The 24,526-nt window shown below is 43.5% G+C and overlaps 1 protein-coding gene across 1 annotated transcript; it reads right to left on the bottom strand.

The window, feature by feature from the left end:
• Nucleotides 1–2,201: 2,201 nt before the first annotated feature.
• asmt (acetylserotonin O-methyltransferase) lies at nt 2,202–23,831 on the bottom strand. The gene is made up of 8 exons (XM_027025075.2): nt 23,760–23,831; nt 23,213–23,390; nt 22,875–23,004; nt 19,798–19,866; nt 18,115–18,233; nt 13,647–13,787; nt 10,876–10,998; nt 2,202–2,580 (listed from the first exon to the last, which is right to left on the bottom strand). The coding sequence occupies exons 1-8, from the start codon at nt 23,829–23,831 to the stop codon at nt 2,366–2,368; spliced, it is 1,047 nt and encodes a 348-aa protein (XP_026880876.2). The 3' UTR covers nt 2,202–2,365.
• Between the last annotated feature and the right edge of the window lie 695 nt (nt 23,832–24,526).

Below are 24,526 nucleotides of genomic sequence, written 5' to 3'. Positions count from 1 at the left end.
TAATATTTCTAGGACTGCCTTTCTCCACCTCAGGAACATTTCAGTGATTAGGAACATGCTCTATTAACATGGTGCAGAAAAGCTAGTCCATGCATTTATCAAGATTGGACTACTGTAATGCCTTACTGTCTGGCTGTACCACTAAGTGCATAAACAAGCTCCAGCTAGTTCAAAATGCAGCAGCCAGAGTTCTTACTTGAACTACAAAATGTGACCACATGACTCCTATCTTAGCTACTTTACATTGGCTCCCAGTAAAATTTCATATTGATTATAAAATACTTCTAATAACCTACAAAGCACTGAATGGTCTTGCCCCACAGCACCTTAGAAAACTCCTAGTGCATTACGATCCACCACGTCTGCTTAGATCAAAAGGTGCAGCTCTTTACTAGTGCCAGGAATAAGAAAATCTACCACAGGGGGCAAAGCCTTTTCCTGTAATGCTCCCACACTATGGAATAACCTTCCTATAAATGTCTGAGACTCAGACAGTCTAAACATTTAAGGCTAGGCTTTAGTTTTTATTTACGGTGTGCAGATGATTTTAGTGACAGCACTACTTATGGCTCATTGCTGTATTTTTTCTTCACACTGATAGCAGGCTGCACACTGTGTGTTACACACAGCAGAAATTAAAGTCTTAAATAATACTGGAGCCTGTAGTAACAGTTATGATCCAAAAGATCACTTCTGCCGATTGATAACTACTACCTTTTAAGAGCCACTTGAATTGTTTGCACAGAGTATTAAAACTCCTGAGCTATGAGCCAATTATATATTAGTAGAGAATATTCTTAAATGACACAATTTATTTTATATATTTGTTCATTTTTCTTTCTACTTTTTACTTCAGCAGGAATGGGTAAAAACACATTTATGTCTTACTCCATGCATATAAATGTATGCATTTTATTTCACATCTCTCTGGACTACAGAGTTGAATATAATTATTACTAGTCAAATAAAGGATTCTTCTGGACAATCAATCAAATGCCCTGTGTATGTGATTGTTCACTTTTGGCTTCAGTTTGGCCCAAGATGGCTCCACACACACACACACACACACACACACACACACACACACACACACACACACACACACACACACACACACACTCAATCAAGCACAGACACATACATGCACAGACACACACACACATGCACACACGCACACACACACGCACACACAATCTGTGTCTTTGATTTGTCCCTCACTTGTACGTCTAGACTATTCCTGTGTCCTTTATAACCACAAGCAGCCTTGCGCTCATAAAACAATCCCTCTCTTGCCCCAGCAAAAAACACAGAACTAATGAGCTTTAAGTTCATGCTGCTTTAACCAGGGCACAGTGAAAGTGTTCAAAAGATCATGAGTGTAATGATAAAAAGTTGGAAATATCAATAGGTTCTTCTCTTTCAGAAGTAAAGATGGCAGATCCCAATCAGACATGGACGATGAAGAAATAAGTTCATGAGAACCAGTTGCTTGTCCTTTGTGGAAGCTGAAAGTTCACCAAACGGCAGCAATCAAATGGTCACCTGCAGTTTTATGATCGTCTGAGGAGGAAGTCATTTCATTATAATAACACTTAAATCCTTCAAACCAAACTCACTGCAATTCTCACTCATTCTCACACACAACCTGATGAGAAATGAATAGATTTCATTAAACTAAACACTTTGTATGTCTCATTTCTTTCTTACATAACTTTTTTTTCATGAGTGGATAATTAAGTATGCAGCAATTAATTGGAAACCAGACAATTAACATGGAAATGGCTTTTATAGTGCTTGAGCCCTGACTTATTACAGCCATCCCTATATAGGCTGGGTCCATTTTGTAACAGTGGCCTAAGATTACACCGAAAGAGCTGAACAGCCATGGACAGGTATGCACTCTGTTCATTATATTAAGAAGCAGGGGTTGACACTGAATGTACCATCTTAAGATCATGCAAATGTCCATGGTGTCATGAGGAATTTATAATCTGTAATTGCAGCACAGAGTTCACGTGGTGTAGAATGGATAAGGAAATAAGAAAATCATCAGTTAAACCATCGCTATAAATAAATCTTCTTCAGCAAAACTTTTATTTTATTTACTCTACATTTAATTCAATCCCTCCTCCCTTGAGGAAAGCCAGACAAAATGTTAGCGGAGGCGCAGCAAGACTGACATGTTTCATAGGGCAGCGGTACTGATCTGGCTACAGTGGTTAGAGCTCTGCCCTCTCCTCAAAGTCTATGAGGCTCCATGTGAAGCAAGATGTCTGCCATGGCCACCTTCACCTCCGCCTTCACACGCAGTCTGATTGGTTCATGAGGAGAGAGGAGCTGGGCACCAGGGCATGCTCAGCTGGAGTCAGCCCTTCAGAGCCAGTATGACGCTGTAGATGTGGCCAGCACTGTGGATGTGGACGGAGGAGAAGCCGGCGGCGGAGAGGAGGCGGGTGTACTCCGAACCCTTACGCTCCCGCCCTTCTGTCTGAACCAGCATGTTGAGGGAGTAGAGCTGAGCAGTTACGGGGCCGCTGTTGTCTTCAGAGAGAAGAGCCTCTACCAACAGCACACCACCGCCTACACACACACACCCACACACCCACACACACATATACACACACACACACACACACACACACACACACACACACACACACACACACACACACACACACACACCACCATGGCGTCATTAAACATTATATCACCAAGGCAGCTTCCTCAGCAGCAGTAGCCACTTGTTCTGCCCCCTTTGAGTTCCCTGCACAAATTCAATGTGAGACAGCAATGCAAAAAAACCAAAAAACAAAGAGAAAACTCAGAGACATTGTTCAAAGACTGCAGTCTTATTAAGGGAAAAAATGCATCACCAGTGTGCTCTTCCACACAGATAACACTACTGCACGGCATTCGGTATGCAAACACTTTGAATGCATTGGGAAATGACGGATCTGCAAGGGCTGTCAAATAAACATTTTGAGGACTGTGAGGAAGAGCCAGAAAGCAGATTTCTAACTAACCTCTACCAAAACAGTACAGTGATGGTGCAAGGGAGTGAAACTACACTGAAGAAAAGAAGGAGCTTTTCTCCGGCTTAAAAAAATAGAAGACAAGTTTCTCTCAGACGCCACTGTAGAAGACGGGTCTCCCTTGGACGCCACTGTAGAAGACGGGTCTCCCTCGGACGCCACTGTAGAAGACGGGTCTCCCTCGGACGCCACTGTAGAAGACGGGTCTCCCTCAGACTTCACTGTAGAAGATGGGTCTCCCTCAGACTTCACTGTAGAAGACGGGTCTCCCTCAGATGCCACTGCCGCTCACTCAAGCCCTCGCTTCCACTCCACTGTAGCACACATCAGAGACAGCCTCTACCAGCCTCTACCTCGAGCTTGTAGAATTGAGGAAGCACATCCAGACCATTCTCACCATCAGCAAAGACACATTGTATCTCAGGGACCAACTGGAACACATCAAAAACCAGCTAAAGGAGTCACTGCAGCAGCTAAAGAGGAATGTAGAGAACCTGCTCCAATACAAAGACCCAATAAGAAGTCAACCCCAACCAGCATACATCACTTCACCAATTGAACCAACCTTCTATATCACACCAGCTTGACCAATCTGGCTATACCTCCAGAGCAGCAGCTCTCCCCCAGGACCCGACCCATAGCAGCCTGGACACACCCCCAGATCAGTGCTGTTGCTTCAGGACCACACCCCACTGCATCTCTGTACCAGGGCCTGCCACACAGCAGCAGCGCAGCTATTCTGAGAACACCACCGAATTATACTGAGATGAAATCGAACTACTGAGGTGAAAATCTAAATATTGCAGTGAAATCAAACAACTATGGCAGTACATCTATACAAAACTGACATAACAAAAAACAAACACCCCCCCCCCAAAAAAAGAAAAAGAAAAGAAAACTACATCCCTTTGCCCTTATTGTAGAATAGGCATATAACTAAAAAACACACTGAGCCCTGAACACTTATTAAATACTTTTCTGAAGAATATTAACACTAGCTTACCTTACAAAACATCTTTACATTCACGTACAACAGACAGTTCACTGATTTAGTATAGTTTTAGTTTTCCTGGTTTATCTAATTTTAAACAAAAGCACTATAACACGTGGCTTCTCTGTTGATTAGCATGTGGAATGTCCAAGGCCTGAACCCTTCAGCCTTGGGATTAATAGTTCTGAAGAAGGATTTTCAACACAACAACAAAAACTCTGGCACTGTTGTAACGATCACATATGATCAATAATGTGTACATGTGTATCAACCTTTTTCCTTTTTGTTTTTTGTACCGGTGTTGTCGGTTGAGTGCATAGCCCGTGAGGAGAGGGTGCGCACGGGTTCAAGGCTCATCCCCTCCGGGGCAGATGTGAGTAGTTGGGACTGATCACCCAATGGGCAGGATGATCCTGAATGGACTAGCAATGAAACAGGGGTTTTATTTGAACACACGGAAGCAGCAGGTCGTGGGACTTCACTTGGGAAAAGTTCCCATCTTCTCCCTCCACTTTCATACAGTTGAAATACACCTGAAGGGATAGGATTTTTTTCCCCTCTCTTGTCCAGGGGTATTATTGACCGTGGACAAAACTGTAAAGTGGTAGAGAGACTGCCGAGTCTCCATCTGGTTTACCGTGCTCACTCCTTCCCTGTTAGGAGCGCCTTTACTGCTGCCAAAGCGGTTGTGTTGGATGACCTGATGTATGATATTGTGGTGGGTACATTTGTATAATATTACTACTTGTAAGGTGTGTTATTGTATACACATGTTGAGGGGAAGGTTATCCTACATTTCAACGTTAGTTCGTTTGAAAATATTACAGCGCTGGTGTTAGTCGCACCACCCTGTCTTTGTTTGTGTTTGTGAGAGTCCTGATGGGGGTATCCCGTACGGGGATTGAATAACGCCTTTTATAATGGTAGTGACGCACTTTGGGGCCAGCCGTTAAGTTTTTCTTTGAGTTGTATTTTGTAACTGTTTGTGTTTGTTTCCGTTTCGCTCGGTTTTATAATTGTAAGGAGGAATGTTGGAGGAAGATCTCATAAATCTTGAGGAAAGAATGGACACTGTGGAAGTTCTGCTGAAAGATGTAGCTGACTCTTCCCTTGTAAGAGAAGATAGGTTGAAGTCTTCCATGGAGAGATTAGCGGAGGATATCAAGACATACATAGGTGAGAGGTTCAGTCATTTTGACCATGTGATTGTTGACCGCCTACACTGTAGAGATCAGGTGTGGGAGGGGCAGATGAGAGAGAACATCTGACAAAGCATCTGCCGCACATGGAAACCGACCGCATCATCCGCTCCCACAGCGAGAGCGTTCCACAGTGGGATGAGTGCCTTCCCTATGAGTGCTCCTTCCTCTCCTTCTATTCGGATGGATTTCCCTAGGTTTGGACAGACAACCAGCACTAACAGTGTCACAAACTTTAGAGAGCAATGTGAAGAAAAAAAAAAAAATTAACCCTAAGACCCCTGAGTGACCCTGAGCTGTTTGTCACACTGAATTCTCTTCTCCTTGGGCCTGCTCGGAGTTGGTGGTTAGCATCCGGAGCCAAGATAAAGGACTGGGCGATGTTCAAGACTGCATTCTTAGAAGCTTTTCTTCCTGAGGAACCAACGCCTCCGAGACTTCGCTTATGACTATAGGGCTTTGTGCCAGAAGTGGCAACCTGAGATGGCAGTGGAGGAGATGGTCAGGAGGATTTTAAATGCCTGTAATCCTCATCTTGCTAGTGGGTTAAGGGAAGTAGTAACCACTATGGACCAACTAGTGAAGTCGAGCTTCCTGGTAGAGAAAGACGGTGTCCTCTAAAAAGTACTGGAACAGAGTCCAAAATGCAAGCAGTGGTGACTGCCAAGCCTCCAAGAAACCACACAAAAAAAAGGTTGGGATGGGAACAGCAGAGAGGTTGAGATTGCATCTATGCATGCTGAGCCTTCTCTTCTTGTGGTTCCTGTACAGATCAGGGGCTTTGCTTGTGACACCGTGCTGGATACTGGAAGCACCTTCACCCTCATACAAGAGAGTCTATAGAAACGTATAGCCAGGGATGAAGATCTCCAATGCTGTGACCACCAGCCTTTTGTGAGGGTTTATGGGCAGGAGAGCCAAGCCCTCGGGAAGGCTCTATTGTTTCTCAGTCTTCATGACACCTCAAAATAAGATGGAGATATATGTCCTCTATATGTCCTCAGGGACAACAACCTGCATATGCCTCTTCTGCTGGGGCTAGATTTTCTAGTGGTTAGCAAGCTCACCCTCCAACATTATCACAACAAGTAAATAATATCCAACAGTAAAGTACATGAGTTTCATTATAAGAAAACATCTTCACTAAAGGGGGACGGCACCAACTTTTATATGGCTGTTATGAAGGAGCAACCCTCAGCACTCTATCAGAACCACTAGACCGCTGCTGCAGAAGTTGTCTACCGTATGGACAGAGAGTTTAGGTTCTGCTAAGATTGTGCAACATCGAAGCTACACTACTGATGAGGTGCCAGTCAGGTGACGAGTATACTGGATCTCCTCCCAAAAGCAGGAAGTGATCAAGAACCATGTCCAAAAGATGTTGGCAGAGAAAATACTAGACCTACCCTCCTCTTCCTGGGAGGCTCCTGTGGTCTTAGTGCCTAAACCAGATAGGTCCTACCATTTTTGTGTAGATTACCATGGTCTGCATGCCAAAACATGCCTGGATACCTACCCAATGCCATGTCACCTCTTCCAGACCCACCTTACGTTCGTGGGCCATGTGGTATCAGATCAAGGGGTAGAAGCAGACCCAGAAAAGTTAAGAGTGATGTGAATATCCACCACCTATGGATATTAAGAGTCTGCAGAGAATCTGGTAGGCTGGTACCACAAGTTTATCCCTTACCTAGCAGAGATTTCAGCTCCACTAATCCAGCTGAAGAAAAAGAACACATGCTGGGAGTGGACAGAGGAGTGCCAACACGCTTTCATGAAGTTCAGAGAGGCCCTTCAGTCCTCCCCAGTTCTAGCTCAGCCTTGAAGAGATCTCGAACACCATGTACAGAAAGATGCCAGTGATGTTGGGTTGAGTGCGGTTTTTACTAGGTGAACACTGAGGCCCCAAGCCTTTGGCTTCAGGGTTCATTATAGGAAAGGGTGCACCAATGTTGTCCCAGATGCTCTGTCAAGGGTTCCCCCTGATGTCCAGGTTATTATCTGCTCAGATGTGGCAAAGACTTATTGGTGCGACTTGCCAACCTCTCTCCAGGACTCGGGACTACCAGGAGAAGCACGGCATTTACATTTACATTCACGGCATTTAGCAGACACTGTTATCCAGAGCAACTTACAAAAGTGCTTTGTCATTTACTCATAGAATATATCCAAGTACAGTAGATTAGAATTAAACATACAATGAACTAGAATTCTGTAGAATACAGGGATGAATGCTGATACCTAGAAGTGCAAAATATATAAGGTCTATCTTAAACAATGATAAGTGCTATAAACAATAATCTTCAGTGATAGGTTATGAGGGGACTCTTTGGGGAGATGCACCTTTTGCTCATCTCATGGAAATAGCAGAGTGGATTAAATAAGAGATTTGGAGCCTCTCTGTCAGTGCATTCTCTCCTCTAATCCCGCCGTCAACCAAATTATTGTGTTCACTGAAAGGACAGAGACTAACAGTGAGCTGGACAACATCAGGAGATTGTACAGACCAGCCAAAAACAGTACAGAAGAGTTCCAGAAATACCTTTCTGGAGACCACATACACTTACAGTAATGAAGGCAAGTCAAGAACACAAATCAAATATTTACTACCACTGCTCAATTATGTAAGATAAAACTATCAAGGAACACCCCCCCCCCCAAAAAAACAAATAAACAAATAAACAAGTGGTTTGACAGAGAATGTTAAAATCTGGAAAGAATTAAGGAAATTATCAAACCCAAATAATGCAGTTGAATGCCTTCAGTATTGTGTAAAACTGAGACCGTACAAACGTACACTCAGAATCCAAAAAGCACAATACACACAAGTACAACTGGCACCAAGTGAGGAGTCCATAATTACAAATAGTTTTTGTGAACTCTGGAACACTCTTAATAAATCTAAATCACACCAGTTGGCTATTCAAAACAATGACACGTGGCTAACACACAGCGCTCTGTAGTATTGTTTAATTCAAGACGTATAGACTTCCTTATGAAGCACAGTGTCTTGAGCAAAAGTCAGATTGTATTCATACCAAATCACCACGCATCAGATCATATCAACACCTTACACACCCTAACTGATTTACATGTTAGCCAAAATAAAAACAAAATTAAAACAAGTTTCATAGACCTTTGACAGCTTGGCACAATGGTCTGTTCTAAAAATTACTGGAAATCCATGTAGGGGGTAAAGAATATGACATTCATTAATCCATATACACAAACTATAGATGTGGTATAAAGATTGGCAACAAAAGGACCGTGTTCTTTTCTCAGGAGTGCAGAGTGAGGCCAGGCTGCTGCTTAAGCCCAACATTATTCAACATTTCATATCAACGAACTGGCCACGATTTTAGGATGCTGTGCAGCACCTGGTCTCACTCTACACGACTCAGAAATCAAATTTCTGCTCTATGCAGATGACCTCATCCGCTGTCCCACACTGAACAGGGGCTGTAGCAGTACTGCCAGATCTGGGCCCTGGACCTGCTGGAGCAGTGCTATCTGGCCCGAATATGACCATACACTGTAGCAGACTATCTGCTAACAATGATGATATTAAAGACAGAAGCACATTGACAAAGTACAGACTCAGTGAACACAGCCTGGCCAATATAAGAAATGGGTGGCCAGCATGGAACTGTACTTTCTCACTGAAATACTTGATCAAACATGCTGAAGTTATGCCACATAATTCGAGATGATATTCACAAACTTCCCATCCTATTAAGAGAAAAGGAAGAAAGCGGCACTGTATCTGGGTCATATGCATAGTCATATCAGAATATTGTGACCATCTACCTAATAGTGGGAATAGCCACCCTTGGTTTGGATGAGACTAGCGAGACATCGTTGCATGCACTGTATTAGGTGACGCAGGTATCCAGAGGCACCCGTCTCCCTTCTAACTGCAGCAGAGCACTGAGGTCCTATAGATTTTATTGTTGTAGGTCAGCATGGTGAACTTGGCAATCCAAGTGTTCCCAGATGTGCACCACTGGATTGAGATCAGGCTAGTTATTAGGCCAGGGAAGGACACCAAAGTCATGTTTCTGAAACCACACATGCACCACTCTTGCGCCGTGAGGTGGGCTGTTATCCTGTTGCTAGGCACCATTACCATCAGGATAGAACATCAACATGTATGGGTACACATGAGCCGATAGGATTGCCAAATACCTGTTGGCTTCAGAGACTCATGCTGCGGTGTTAGTGGTCCAAGATCATGTCATGAAAACGTCCCCCAGACATGTACGCTGCCACTAACACAGCCTGCATTTGGCCCACAGTTGTCTCTTGGAGGCAGTTCCCATGCTTTTGTGGGCATGTACACCACTGTTCATCCACTTTATCCAGCATGAACCTGGATTTGTCTAAGAAGGCAGCATTTCTCCAATCCTCCAGTGTCCAATTACGGTACTCCCATGCAAACTGGAGGTAACGTTAACAATGAACCTTGGTTAAAGTTGGCGCCTTAACATTGGTGACTTCGCAGACCCAGACACAACACTGTTCACTCAGTGGTGATCCCTGACACTTTACTCGCTGCTCCTGTGTTTGTTCACTGTGGCACATCGATTCCTCTCTGCCACTCACCGAAGTCGTCATTCCAATCTGGCATCAACGGCCCATGGAACACCAATGTCATAACATTGGGAGACACTCAGTTAAGTCCATCTTCGCTACGGCGGCTCTACAACATCCCATAAAAGTAGTGTTTTCCAGGGGTGATCATAATATTCTGATATGATTGTGCATATCTGCCAGACACAACATGAGGGACAGTCAATAGACCGAATATTTCCTCTGCTTTTATCTTCCATTCTTTTCACTTCTTTGCCTTTCTCATCTTGACTTCGTGTTCCTTCTTGCCAAATTCAGGATTTTTTCATTATTATTATTTCCATTTCTATCATTAACACAGAGTTCTTAATTTCCTTAACATTGCAAAGGCTCATTCATGTTGTTTTACTGTAATCCTGCTTTGGGAATACTGTAAATGAATATGGTCATGCCAATAAAGCTTACTGAACAGAGAGAGAGAGAGAGAGAGAGTGAGATATTGATGATACAATTAAACCAACACAATGGGGGGAGAAGAATGAGTGTGTAAATTCATGGCCCAGTGAGGAGAAGCAGCTCATTCAACACAATAGCTGTGTTCCCCATCCACAAAGTCTTTGTTCAGGAGGATCACCATGGGCTTATAACCCCTCTGGTTGCCAGATGATAGTGGATTTGAGATTAAATCTCTATCATGGATCTTAGCTCCTCAGTATGAGTGTATGTCTGTATTTGAGTGAGTGAGTGAGTGTGTATGGGCTCAGGGACAGATGTGTAGTGGATAGTGTGGTACGTAGTGTGTCTGCTCATCCAACACTGAGAGAAATACTGAGAAAAGTTTCAATGCACACCAACATATACTTTTATTTTTGTACATAAGCAGGCAAACACATATTTGGATGTGCCAGAATAACATACACACACACTTGTGCATGTCAGTAGATCAGCTGCATGTTGATGTCTCACAACAAGAATGTGTGTGTGTGTTTATAGAAGTAAGTGTGTGTGGGGGGGGGGGGGGTCTCAGTGAGAGAGAGAGCGAGAGTGAGTGTGTGTGATTGAGTGAGTGAGTGAGTTTGTGTACCTGGTTTGCATGACTTGTAAACCTTGTCCAGCAGAAGTATACACCGTTCCTCTTTCCAGTCATGCAGTATCCTCGCCAGGATAAAGAGATCAGCATCTGGAAGAGTGTCTTTAAAGAAGTCTCCTATAGAAACACACATGCGTATGTGCATACATGCACGCACACACAAACACACAAGCATGAGTGCGCATTTATGCATCCTAATCCTCACACCAACGCAGAAAGATCCAATCATCCACTCATAAGCAGTGAGTCCTGGCTCCAAGAGAGTTCATTCTTCTCAGTCTTAATGAGGCAACCAACACAATTGCTCATTATTAATGTGTAATTTACAAAACTAAGAATACCTGCCTGTCCATTATTAATCACTCTTCTTCACCTGAAAGAGTTCAGTTTTTGGCCAGAGGAGGATGCCCCCCCCTTTGTGGTTTCTTCCTCATATTCTAGGGCCTTTTTCCTCACCACTGTCACCCTTGTCTTGCTCACTAGAGGCTCGGACTTGAACATTTGTAAAGCTGCTTTGACATCTGTTGTAAAAAGTGCTATATAAATAAATTTGGTTTGATTTGAAAGGTTAGCTGTTGCCCTTGGGCTCATCCAGATTCTCTGTCTAAAGGGTCGTCCCTTTACAGTGGCTCACTGCTCACAGGGTGTTTGTTCTGCCAATTAAATGCAGGTGAGAATGGCATACACGCATAGATCTAACATAGATGTGTATTCACAGTGCTGAGGTCTCTAGTTTTTCTCCCTGAATGCCACCAAGGGTAAAGCAAGGAATGAGCTGCCATGTGTTTGTTTGTGAGGCTTATTTTGATTTGAAATGATTTTAAAAGATTACAGCATTCTGTACCAAGACTATACCAAATATAGATAATCTTAAGAAGAAAATATTTTCAGATATTTATGGATGTATGCATCACCCCACACTGACACTCATTCATTGATGTTATATATTGCCAAAGGTATTCACTCACCCATCCAAATAATTGAATTCAGGTGTTCCAATCACTTCCATGGCCACAGGTGTATAAAACCAAGCACCTAGGCATGCAGACGGCTTCTACAAACATTTGTGAAAGAATGGATCGCTCTCAGGAGCTCAGTGAATTCTAGCGTGGTACCGTGATATGATGCCACTGTTTGCAACAAGTCCAGTCATGAATTTTCCTCACTACTAAATATTCCACGGTCAACTGTCAGTAGTATTATAACAAAGTGGAAACAATTGGGAGTGACAGCAACTCAGACAGGAAGTGGGAGGCCACGTAAAATGTGCGCAGAGGTCGCCGACTTTCTGCAGTCTATCACTACAGACCTGCAAACTTCATGTGGCCTTCAGATTAGCCGAAGAACAGCGGGTAGAGAGCGTCATGGAATTGGTTTCCATGGTCGAGCAGCTGCATCCAAGCCTTACATCACCAAGCGCAATGCAAAGCATGCGGCCACTGGACTCTAGAGCAGCAGAGACATCTTCTCTGGAGTGACGCATCATGCTTCTTCATCTGTCAATCCGATGGACGAGTCTGGGTTTGGCGGTTGCCAGGAGAACGGTAGTTGTCTGACCGTATTGTGCCAAGCGTTAAGTTTGGTGGGGGGGGGTTGTGAGTTGGGCTTGGCCCCTTAGTTCCAGTGAAAGAAACTGTTAATGCTTCAGCATACCAAGAGATTTTGGACAATTTCATGCTCCCAACTTTGTGGGAATAGCTTGGGAATTGCCCCTTCCTGTTCCAACATGACTACGCACCAGTGTACAAAGTAAGGTCCATAAAGACATGGATGAGCGCGTTTGGTGTGGAAGAACTTGACTGGTCTGCACAGAGTCCTGTCCTCAACCCGATAAAACACCTTTGGGATGAATTAGAGTGGAGACTGCGAGCCAGGCCTTCTCGTCCAACACCAGTGTCTGACCTCACAAATGTGCTTCTGGTCAAACATTCCCATAAACACACTCCTAAACCTTGTGGAAAGCCTTCCCAGAGGATCTGAAGTTGTTATAGATACAAAGGGTGGTCTGACATTATATTAAACCCTATGGATTAAGATTAGGATGTCACTCAAATTCATATGCACATGAAGGCAAACAGACGAATACTTTTGGCAATATAGTGTATACGTTATATACACATTATACACATACTTACATTATATGCATATGATATGAAGTTACACTTGTATAGCACCTTCCTCCGTACCCAGTCAACAAACTGCACAATGCTCTAACATCCAGTTAATATACTGGTGAGAATCTGCAGCCAACTACACACAGCACACACTCTCAACTGAAAACCCGAGCCCACATAGTCATAAAGACTTCTTGTGCATTAACATGTAATTAAGTGTAATTGTTGCCTAAAAATAATGTGAACTGGAACTTGGATGACTTAAAGTCTTTAATAGGTGTGTTTCATATTTTACAAATCAATGGTTCCTCTACATTCTGAAACAAGTAGGAGATATGGATAGGGTACGGGTGACCCAAGCAAACTTATTATTTTTACTTCTTAATTTCTATGTTAAAATACATTTTTTGTTTACCTTTTATTTGTTATATCACAAGTCTTGAAGCTCATCCCTTCAGTCAATGACATCCAGCTAATCTGAAACCTTGGATGACGCCTGGGAAGAAATCTTAACCTTGCTGTCTTTGTGATGACACTGATCGCAGCATGAGCTCAGTACTGGCAGAAAACAGAAGGCTTGTCTCCTCCCTCAACACCTCCTCCCCCATAGGAGGATGAGTCACTCCCCCACCCCCCACCACACACTCCTACCTTTATGGAGAGAGATCCTCACGTCCTCGTCCGACAGGAAGTGCTTGCGGCATGTTTCCGTGACCTTTGGGAGGTCGAAAATGGTTACTGTGCACTCAGGGTAGACTGAGACACACAGCTTCGCCAGAGCACCACTGCAGCCTGAGAAACACACACACACACACACACACACACACACACACACACAGAGCGCTTCGCCAGAGCACCACTGCAGCCTGAGAAACACAAACACACACACAGAGCGCTTCACCAGAGCACCACTGCAGCCTGAGAAAAACACACACACACACAGAGCGCTTCACCAGAGCACCACTGCAACATGAGAAACACACACACACACACACACACACAGAGCGCTTCACCAGAGCACCACTGCAACATGAGAAACACACACAGAGCGCTTCACCAGAGCACCACTGCAACATGAGAAACACACACACACACACACACACACACAGAGCGCTTCACCAGAGCACCACTGCAACATGAGAAACACACACACACACACACAGAGCGCTTCACCAGAGCACCACTGCAACATGAGAAAACACACACACACACACACACACAGAGCGCTTCACCAGAGCACCACTGCAGCCTGAGAAAAACACACACACAGAGCGCTTCACCAGAGCACCACTGCAACATGAGAAACACACACACACACACACACACACACACACACACACAGAGCGCTTCACCAGAGCACCACTGCAACATGAGAAACACACACACACACACACACACACACACACAGAGCGCTTCACCAGAGCACCACTGCAACATGAGAAACACACACACACACACACAGAGCGCTTCACCAGAGCACCACTGCAACATGAGAAACACACACACACACACACACAGAGCGCTTCACCAGAGCACCACTGCAGCCTGAGAAAAACACACACACAGAGCGCTTCACCAGAGCACCACTGCAACATGAGAAACACACACACACACACACACACACACACACACACAGAGCGCTTCACCAGAGCACCACTGCAACATGAGAAACACACACACACACACACACACACACACAGAGCGCTTCACCAGAGCACCACTGCAACATGAGAAACACACACACACAGAGCGCTTCACCAGAGCACCACTGCAACATGAGAAACACACACACACACACACACACACAGAGTGCTTCACCAGAGCACCACTGCAACATGAGAAACACACACACACACACACAGAGCGCTTCACCAGAGCACCACTGCAACATGAGAAACACACACACACACTGCAATGCCAGAACACCACTTCAGCCTGACCAGTCGTCTCAAAACTTTAGCCCCTTACCGCATTGCATTTAGGCCAGGAACAATTAGTGACGGCATAAATATACAGGGCAGCACCCTGCTACAAAGTCTCTTGTCGAATATGACAGCAGCGATATCTAAGGCGGTGTGGCTGTTTTTGTAGTCCGCCCCAACCTCCACTCTTTGGAGGATGAGCCTTCCTTTCAAGAATTTTCTTTGCTGAACAACAGTGCAGAACACTGCCCTTCATTATTAGTTGCCAGATGAAACTTTTATTGAAATCCTGAGAGTGTAATCTACAAAAATCTCACAGCTCCATAATCTTAAAGTGATACCCAATATAATCACTGTGAGAAATAAATGATGAAAAAGAAGTCCCACCTTGTCAAACAAAAGGGAGCTATAGTGCTATTATGGCGGGGCGGCACACCTCTGCCGAGAATTAGTGACGCTAGAAAAGTCCTGCACTGACAAGAGGACAAGTGGATGTTGTCTCCGTTCAGCGCGTGAGCGCCGCATCTCAGCGCGTGAGCAGCGCATCTCAGTGGCTGTCACGGCGCCGGAGCTTCTTTGGCCTTCCCATTTCTGTAATTAGCGTGACAAAACAATTTGATGGGCCTCTACCCAGAAGGTTTCCCTCTTCTGTTTATGAAATATGTCATTCTTAACTAGCTGCAAAAAAAGTTAATTCTCCGCAGAGGTTTCAAACGGGAGTCTGTGCTGCATTTCCGACCAACCGCGGGACAGCTAGGGGCTCGTGGGCCACACGCTTCTCGCACAATCGAGAGATGCGGCGTCTTATTGTCTCAGTAAAAGAGATTAATATTTGAGCTGTTGTAAGGCACCATCACGTGAATAGTGTCGTTTATAATCTCATGTGACTACCTATACCTGTCACATCCACGATATTTCCCAGTGTGTGCATAAAAGACATGAAGAGAGATGTCGACCGGTCAGCACGAGACGCGTCTCCACGCTTGGGGTTTCAATATGAACGGCCGTACATATTCTACAGCCGAGGTTCTACTATGCTAGGACTGCACCATTGTGTAGTCCGCTAATAATTTAATAAAACAAAATATGACTGACTTCCTTATGGGAATGTAATTTGTCTCCTCATTATATAGTAATCAGAATGCATTCAGTATAAAGCCTCTCTAGTGTTTGGTGTTAACCTTTGTATAGGACTGCAATTCCGTGGATGGGGGGGGGGGGGCACACAGAAGAGGGGAGCAGATAGAAAGAGGGGTGGAACACTGAAAAACAAAGACAAACAGAGAGAGGGAGAGCAAGAGATAGGTAGAGGACATCCGCAGTGCTTCCTCAACATTAGACATAGGCTGGCACGACCTTCAGGGGTCTGTCTCAGCAGGGTGAGCCGAGCTGCGTGTGTCCGCGTGAATGTGTTTGAGTCATCTCCGGGACTACCTCCACAGCTCCATCTAGTGGACTTTTTTTGTCCCTCACCTTCAACCCCAGCTTTAACTAGCCGACTCACGGTTCAGTACTTGCACAACCGACACGTAAAGCTGTTCTTATAAATCTGTGTCTGGAGCTTTCTGTTCACCGTCAGAGAAAGGGAGCAGTGTAACCTGTCATTATGCATCATGGAGCATTACTCCAGTTATCAACATATATCACCATATACTGGCCACGGTCTCCTCCCCAAGATCAAAACCTCATACCCATGGCTAAGAATTAGTTTCATCTCAGATTTCCTACATGACCAAATTATAATTGGATTGATCATTGCTGACACTATGTAATTACTATGTGGATTAATTGATTTAAAAGTTTTTCTTTGCAGATCCTCCTTGGAGTCAAGACACTTGTGTTACATATTACATATGTATCATGTGTGATTCCTTGTTTATCATAATAGTCCTTACACTAATCTATAGCACCACTTACTGACACAAACCTGCCAAGTTGCACAACTATTTTAGGATTAGGTCTGAATGTGATAGACACAATTAAATATGAATATGTTAAGTAAAAACTGTACTATTAGCGTGGTATCAGAGAGTGGAGGGCACTAGATAGTCAGCCTAAATAGGTGCTTTAATTAGAAGCTGCCATTTACACATGTATGAAACCTGGTGATGAACTTTATCTGAATAATAGAACGCTACATATCACTAGTCTACAATGACATTCATAGATATAAAGCCAAAATAAGCAACAATGATTCTTCTATTTCTTATGCACAGTATATTCAGAGCCAGTTGAACTGCTGTCTGGGAGTTTATCAACCTTCTCATACAGCCAGTACTTAAACAGGAGTAACACAGGAGCACCACCATGTGTTCATATGTTGTTATGCACTATCCTTGCCAGCATTGTCACTCCAGTTCCGTCTCTCTCAAGGGCACAACATAAGGTGAATACCGTGCTGCTCAGGGCTGGCTTTACAGTGTCCGGTTCTACCCCTGCTTTTATGCAGTTAAATAGGGATCGGAGCTGAAAATCTCACACTAACGAGATCGTGTTCTAATCTCCCGGAGTCAAGCCTTGTGCGAGCATGTGCCACTCTGGCCTCCTCTGTGCGGGAGCAGTGCATACTGGGAGGACCTTTGAGCAGTGGGGCTGTGGATGGGGGTGGGGCAGATAGCATTGAGGGTGACCCAGCGTGCCTGTCCTAAAAAGACACTCCCATACATGGGTGATGTCTGCAAGTCAGGACGCACGAATCAATGCTCTTCTTCTTGTGCTCAAATGGAGTAAGAGCCACAAGTGTCAACGCTATATTCTGGGGCAAATTTGTGAATAAGTGTATGAAGGAAAAGCCCATTACTGCCAACAAACTGGATCTCACTGGGACAAACAGCACAAAACTAATTCCACTCTGTAGTAGGCTGTTGGACTGCATGTTTATTGATAGAAAGCTGTGTCAGAGTGCTTAGGACATGCAAAGACGTGTTTAGTACTGTGTGTTAGGATATGTTTAGTACTGTGTGTTTAGCAGTATGTGATACTTGGATCCCATGGTTACTTGCTTCCACTAGAAGTGGTTGATTGTGTTTTGTCATCATGTGAATCCAGGCAATGTAAATACATGGAAAATTCAAATGCTTTTAAGACGACACACAGCCATTTGTTCTAAATCCAAAACTCAGTTTAAAGGATTTTTTGCTATTTGGGTGCCTCTGTGTTCTCTGGAAACACATCAGACTCATTAGGAACCTGCCTACCTCCGAGGTCATAGATGCTCTTAAATGGAGACAGGTCGAACGCAGTAAGCACATCCTTCCCACAGATGTTCCACACAGAGTTCATAAGCTGCATGAACTTCACCATTTCTTCATCAGACCTGCAACACATACCATGTGTGACAGCCAGCACACTTCACTTTTTGTAGAACACAAAACAACATAGTGAATCTCAGTTTACCCCAGGACTGTGAGGGCATGGCCCACATACAACCAGCACAGACAGCGCCATTTCTTCAGCTCGTTTTTCTTCAGAATTCACTAAAGGGGTTTTTGGTCCCCCAGATCATGCCGAGCGTGGCTTTTACATTCAGACAGGAAGGCATCTGTGCAGATGCCTGTCCTGGAGCCCGATCTAGCCCAGGGTGTTCCACCACCTGAGTGGCAAGCCTCTCACATCAGAGAAGACCCCGAGGGCTACCATGTATTAGTCAGCTGTGGCTCATAACCCCGGAGGGAGTGCTGGTCTTTGCAATCACAACAGCAGACAGCTCAGACGAAGCCTCAAGTTATGCCACATCTACCGAATTCTTTTTTCGACATCTGCAGACTTTCACTTTCTTGATTTATAAGAGGCATAAATCTCTTTAATTACATTGTGACTTGTTCATGTTCGAAACACATGCACTCCACTCCAGCTTTACAAAGAATTTGGTTGTTTCTTCAGCTGACCTCTGTCTTCAGACAATCTACATGACTTTACAGGACTGTGAAGTGGTAAAACGTATTATCTCAGCTAATGTATGGTTCAGCTCAGCAGTACATTACTTCACTTGAAAATATATACTCTTAAGTTACTGAGCTGACACCAAGTGATGGTCTTAATACATGGCTGCATGTTCACGTCCCTTCTACAAGGTGCTTCATTGGACCCAGAAGTGATTGACATTCCTCTATGGCAGAATAATCTCACAAAACATAGAGCAAGCAGTGCGCCCCCCCTTGAGTTTTGGGTGAAACTGTCTGAAAGGATGTGGAAAATTTGATTTTTATTGAAAAGTAATTTGGTAATTTTAGGAAGAATTTAAACATGGTATTAGTCCTAATTCTCCTACAGAAATGTTAACAAACCACATTTACCCTTTGCTTAAGATGCCACTTTTCAAAGTCTAACTTTTTCTCCATGTTACCTCATGAAAAATATATTCTAGTCCAACAGGCAGTCAGTCCCAGTTTTAAGCCTCTTATGAACCTCTAGAAAGTGGAATTATTCTTCCTCGCCTTAGGCAACAGACACTGATATTGAAACTGTGTGGATATATTTGAGGGAGAGAGAGAGAGAGAGTGTGTCTATGTATGAGGGGGGGGGGGGGGGGGGGGTTGTGTGTGTGTGTGTGTGTGTGTGTGTGTGTGTTTCGCATTGTTCTGAGAACAGCCGGCTCTGTCCAGAGTGACTGGTGTGATAGTACCCTGAGGTCTTTTTCTCATAGTGTCTTTGAGCAGAATATCCAAATGCTGTTTTCAGCTTCTGTGCACCAGAACGTGACCCAGAAATGCTACTCCTGTGTGTGACCTCACAGCTGTTGCAGGGCAGAGCGACGACTGTGCTCTGACCTGACAGATGCATAGAGAGCAGCGAGATGCACCGCGGGAATATTCAGAATGTCTATGCACGCGCACACACACACACACACAAAACGTCGTCTTCAGAGAAGAGAAGCTCACCTGTAGAGAGCTTCAAACAGATCCTTGGAGCTCACTCCAAAAGCCTTCTCATACTGGTTCTTACCCTCCCTGAAAACGGAGAGACACGAGAGCAAATCATGGAGGATAAATATACTTTGAACGTGAAACTTGAGCATCCTCGAGTCAGATCTAGTTCCACAGAAGGCTGATGTTTTCAGAAGTACATAAACATGTATATTCCATGTATATCTTTAAGATATGAGGTGAATTTATACAGTATTTACTCCATATTCCCAAATATCTTATTAGAATATACTGTTGTAAGAAGGCATTCAGTGAGTTACTGTTTACTAATTACTGGTTGATCTTGAGAGTTCAGCATACTCAAACTTCATGAAGTACTCCCAAGCTTGGGTGGGGCAGTGGTAGCTCAGTGGTTAAGTACTTGACTGGTAAGATTTCCATTTCAAGCCACACCACTGCTAAGTTGCCACTGTTGGGCCCTTAACCCTCTTTGACACATTTCCCTGTACTTAAAAAAATCTGAAGTCTGAAATGTACTTAGTAATGAAAGCAAATGGGAAGTTTAGGGTGCAGCCAAACATTTTAAGCAAACATGCATTTTTATAGAATGCATACATGAATTCTTCATTCATAGTGGTGTTATAATTAAGATGTAAATCTATACAGTTCTGCTGTCAAAGATTGGTTCCAGAGTGATGAACTGGCATGGTGATGTGTTACTGCTAGTCTACTGCCTCTTCAGGTCAAAGTAATTCTGTGAAGCCCTTTTGATGCAAAGCAATGATGACTGCACGTGTTTCCTTGGCGGTAACCTATGGTTAACAAGAAGAAAACTTCAAGCACCACCACCCTTTTAAAGCAACCAGCGTGCTCATCTAATCAGCACGACAGTGATATCAGCTTCTTGTCCTCATTAACACTTTCTCTTGAGCTACGAGATCACTGAAATGTTAGCAGGCCATTTTGTGGCAGAGCTGAAATGCAGTGGATAGAATGGAGTAATTTTTGTGACTAAGTTCATTTTCAAGGCAAGGAGTGACTTAGCAATTAATTGCAGTTCATCTGATCATTCTTCACAGTCTAGAGTTAATGCAAATTTCCACCATAAAAACTGTAGCAGAAAACTTTGTGAAAACCCAAATTTTTGCTAGTCTCAAGACATTTGGCCATGACTATAGAACATTTGACATTAGTCTTATTCTTGCAGCTCAACTCTCAGTTAAATGTAGAATTGACTCTAGAAAATTATCCTGTTGGCATGTAAAACGTGAAATGGTCTGGCCCCACAGAATGTGAGTGAACTCATTGTACATGATAAGCCACTGGCCCTACTGCAAACTGCAGGGTTTCTCTTGGTTCTTAGAATTATAATTCTTAGAATTAGGCAGATTACAGCTCGGGGTAGAGCCTTCTCCTATAAAGCCAGTCAGTTATAGAACAACCTTTCCGGCTTTTATTTGGGACTTGGACACACTCTGTGTTTAAATCCAGGCTAAAGACTTACATGTTTACTCAAGCTTTTGGGGTAACTGTAGATAAAGGTGCAGAGCCTGGTGCCCTGGTGGTAGAGCTTGCTGATTATCTGAGGTGCCGACGCTGTTGTCCAGCCACTTCATGCATCCACTCGGGTTTGTGATGATAATCTGAATAGAACGCGATGTCTCGGCGAGACAGAGAGCTGTGTGCTGACCACTGTCACATCTACTCAGCATGGACTGTTGATGCATTGTTCATGTTTAGAAGGTCTAACGACAACTGACTGTTGCATTTGCGTGTTGCCGCAGAGATGATGCCAACACTGGATTACACCTGCTGATCGGTGACAAACCATCTAACATGTCACCAAAAATGCCCCAGCGCCACCAATAAATGAACCTATGCTGCCCTATCCATCCAGCCTCGCCATCTTCTCTAATGGATGCAGATACAGTTTGCCACCCTACACCCAATAGAGTAGCTGAGACTCTGACATGTACACTGAAGTGGCCACTTGGACTAAATAAAGAATGAATCGTTTATTAGGAATCGTTTATTAGGAATCGTTTATTAGCTGGTTGGGTTCCCTCTTGTGTTTTGGTCCTCTCAAGGTTTCGTCCTCAGTCCCATCCAGGGAGATTCTCTTTCCCCTTTTGCCGCTGGCTTTCTCATTAAGTACCAAGACCCATATATTTGTAAAGCTGCAAAAACAGCTAAATCAATCAATTTGACTTATATATGCTGCTCACTCACGTCCTCGTTGTGAAGTGTTGTATGTTTATCTTCTGTTTAATTATGTATTGACCTGTTTACGTTTCTAGTCCGCATTACTCCTGTTTGCCCCTGGTCTTACTGCCATGTTTTCAGATACTCTGATTCTGGATTTGCCCTTGTGGATTTGTTTGCCTCTTGGACCTTTTTTTCTGGATTATTTCCTAAACTGTCTGTGAAGTTAATAAACTGTTTGACCCGTGAGCGTCTGGCCTGTCTTGCTGCATGAGATGATGCCATTTATTTAATAAATGTGTTATCGGGATTCAGAACCTGCCTTTAGGCTTCAATTAAAGGTGTACTGGATTGGATTTTTTTTTTAATCTATAATTCCTTTGATCTTCTCTTCAATTTGTAATATCTAAAGATGTTACAATAATAATTATGCTAACAAAATAATTTAATATACGCATATATATGTTTGCAATGTCCTTGAAATTCTCTTTACAGATATTATTTTAAATGGATCAATAACCAATTTCCGGGCCAACACAGCAGTATGAGCTTGGAGGTGTGAGACTCCTCCTATCTGTTCAAACCAATGGCCAACCATCACTCCACACCACGTCAGGCGTCTCCTTCCTGGCTTTGGTTACCTTAGCAGGAACCTGAACCCTGAACCAAACAGCTTGCCTCTGCACTGCAGAATATGTCTTGAGCAGCGGTGCCACCTAGTAGCCAAGAAGCAGATTTTTCAATAATATTTTTTAAATAATATTTTTGTGGTACTGTATAAAAACAATGTTATATTCATTGGCACTAGTAGCATTATTTTCTCACTGTATGTTTGTGCTTGACTCAGTCAAGGAGCTCCACAGTTAAAGAGGGTTTCAAGTGGTTCCTACCTGACTGCATCTTTCAGGTAATGCCAGCAGAGGTAGATGGTGTTGGAGCTGTACTCAATTGAGTGGTACAATGACTGAGGACTTGACTTCGTCAGAAACATGGTGGACATTTCTGTGTTACTGTAGAGGACTGTACATGTATACAATTCAAATGGAGCTTGTTAAACATTCTTCAATAAATAACTAAAAATGTAAACAATAAAAGTAGCTAAACAAAAACAGAAACTACTAGATTATATATTTCCATAAATATGGTGTGTGTGTGTGTGTGTGTGTTGGTTAAAATGCCATTTAACCCATGCCCCATCAGTGCTTCTGCATTTGGTTGGTTGCTGTACCTTGTCCATCTGCACTGGGTTGTGTGGTCAGGAGCTCCAGTCCCACACATGCTGAGAGGAGTCTCTCCATGCCATCCTTGCTGGTGCTGAGGCCCTGTGCTACCGCCATGGCAGATAGTGGGTGCTCTGAGGCATCCAGGTGGTCAAATACCCCCAGCTCACATGCAGTGAAGAGGGTCTGAATACAGAAAAGATTGCTGCTATTTCTGAGAGTTCCTTAGCTATATATATATATATATATATATATATATATAGAGAGAGAGAGAGAGAGAGAGAGAGCGAGAGTACTGGTGTACAGTGTAATTCATATTAGGCAAAATTATTTTTTTTAATATTAGATGCACTGTAAGACAAACAACTGCCTAAAGGTTTGTCTGCACAAATTTTCACAAATAACTGTACATATTGTACATATGATACAGGTATGGAAGAATTAGAATGAGCCATGACTTCCACATTAATGAATAATCCTGCATGATTTATGAGTATCTTTGACTATTCATGTCTAACTGAAAGAAGCATATAGTGCAATAGACTCAATCATTACCTTTGACACCAAGAAACCCTCCATGTACTGCAGAATTCTTCTGGAATATGCATTCTCTTTAGCACCAGCCATTTTCACCGAGGTGTTTGGTTGTGTGTGTGTGTTCATTCTTCTATAAATGAGAGTGAAGCTTTATGGAGGGCAAACCAGCAGTGAACATAATCAGATTAACAGATTGGACCAGGGCAAACGGCTAAATGAAGAGGTCTGGCCTCAGGTGCACCGCCACAGGGCGGCCTCTTAAAATGACTAAGCATTTTAGTAGGTCACTCAGGATGAGCGCGCTTACTCCACAACCCTGCGAAAACCCTAATGTAATGTGTGCAATGGACACAGCCCTAACTACAGGCTGTACGAGGTCATTTCAGGATTACCCAGGCTGGCTAGGTTGGCTGGTCAGAATGTCACTAGCATGGTGGATGTGATTTTTGGAGCTTGTTATTGAGAAGGTCAGTGTTAAGACCTATTATATAAACCTGAGTAGTAGCTACAGATTGGTCTAATAATCTTCCATGTTATTTACCAAATTAAACCAAGAACCAAGAAATATAAACAAGTTATATGTGTAAATCAATACAAAATCATCATAAACCTAACAACTTTAATGGATGGATACGGCTCTTTAGAAACAAACAACTCTGGTGTTTGTAAGGATGGTTTTTATTGGTGGCTGAATGGTCAAACATCTCTTCAGTCTATAGACACAGAACATTTTTGATTCCAAACCTTCAATCAGGAATTTCAGAGAATTAACAGAAGCAGATGTG

Source organism: Electrophorus electricus, chromosome 25, assembly GCF_013358815.1.
Source record: "Electrophorus electricus isolate fEleEle1 chromosome 25, fEleEle1.pri, whole genome shotgun sequence".
Lineage (NCBI taxonomy): Eukaryota > Metazoa > Chordata > Actinopteri > Gymnotiformes > Gymnotidae > Electrophorus > Electrophorus electricus.
Note: the sequence above shows the minus strand (reverse complement) of the source record. Positions and strands in the feature narration are given on the sequence as shown.

Bases quoted from the DNA above. Each gene is read 5' to 3' on its own strand.
- asmt (XM_027025075.2), bottom strand. From the start codon at position 23,831: ATGGCTGGTGCTAAAGAGAATGCATATTCCAGAAGAATTCTGCAGTAC. The intron at 19,867-22,874 runs GTAGGAACCACT...CTCCGTTTTCAG, and splicing joins TACCTGAAAGATGCAGTCAG to GGAGGGTAAGAACCAGTATG. The intron at 13,788-18,114 runs GTAGGCAGGTTC...TGTGTTTCTCAG, and splicing joins GAGCATCTATGACCTCGGAG to GCTGCAGTGGTGCTCTGGCG.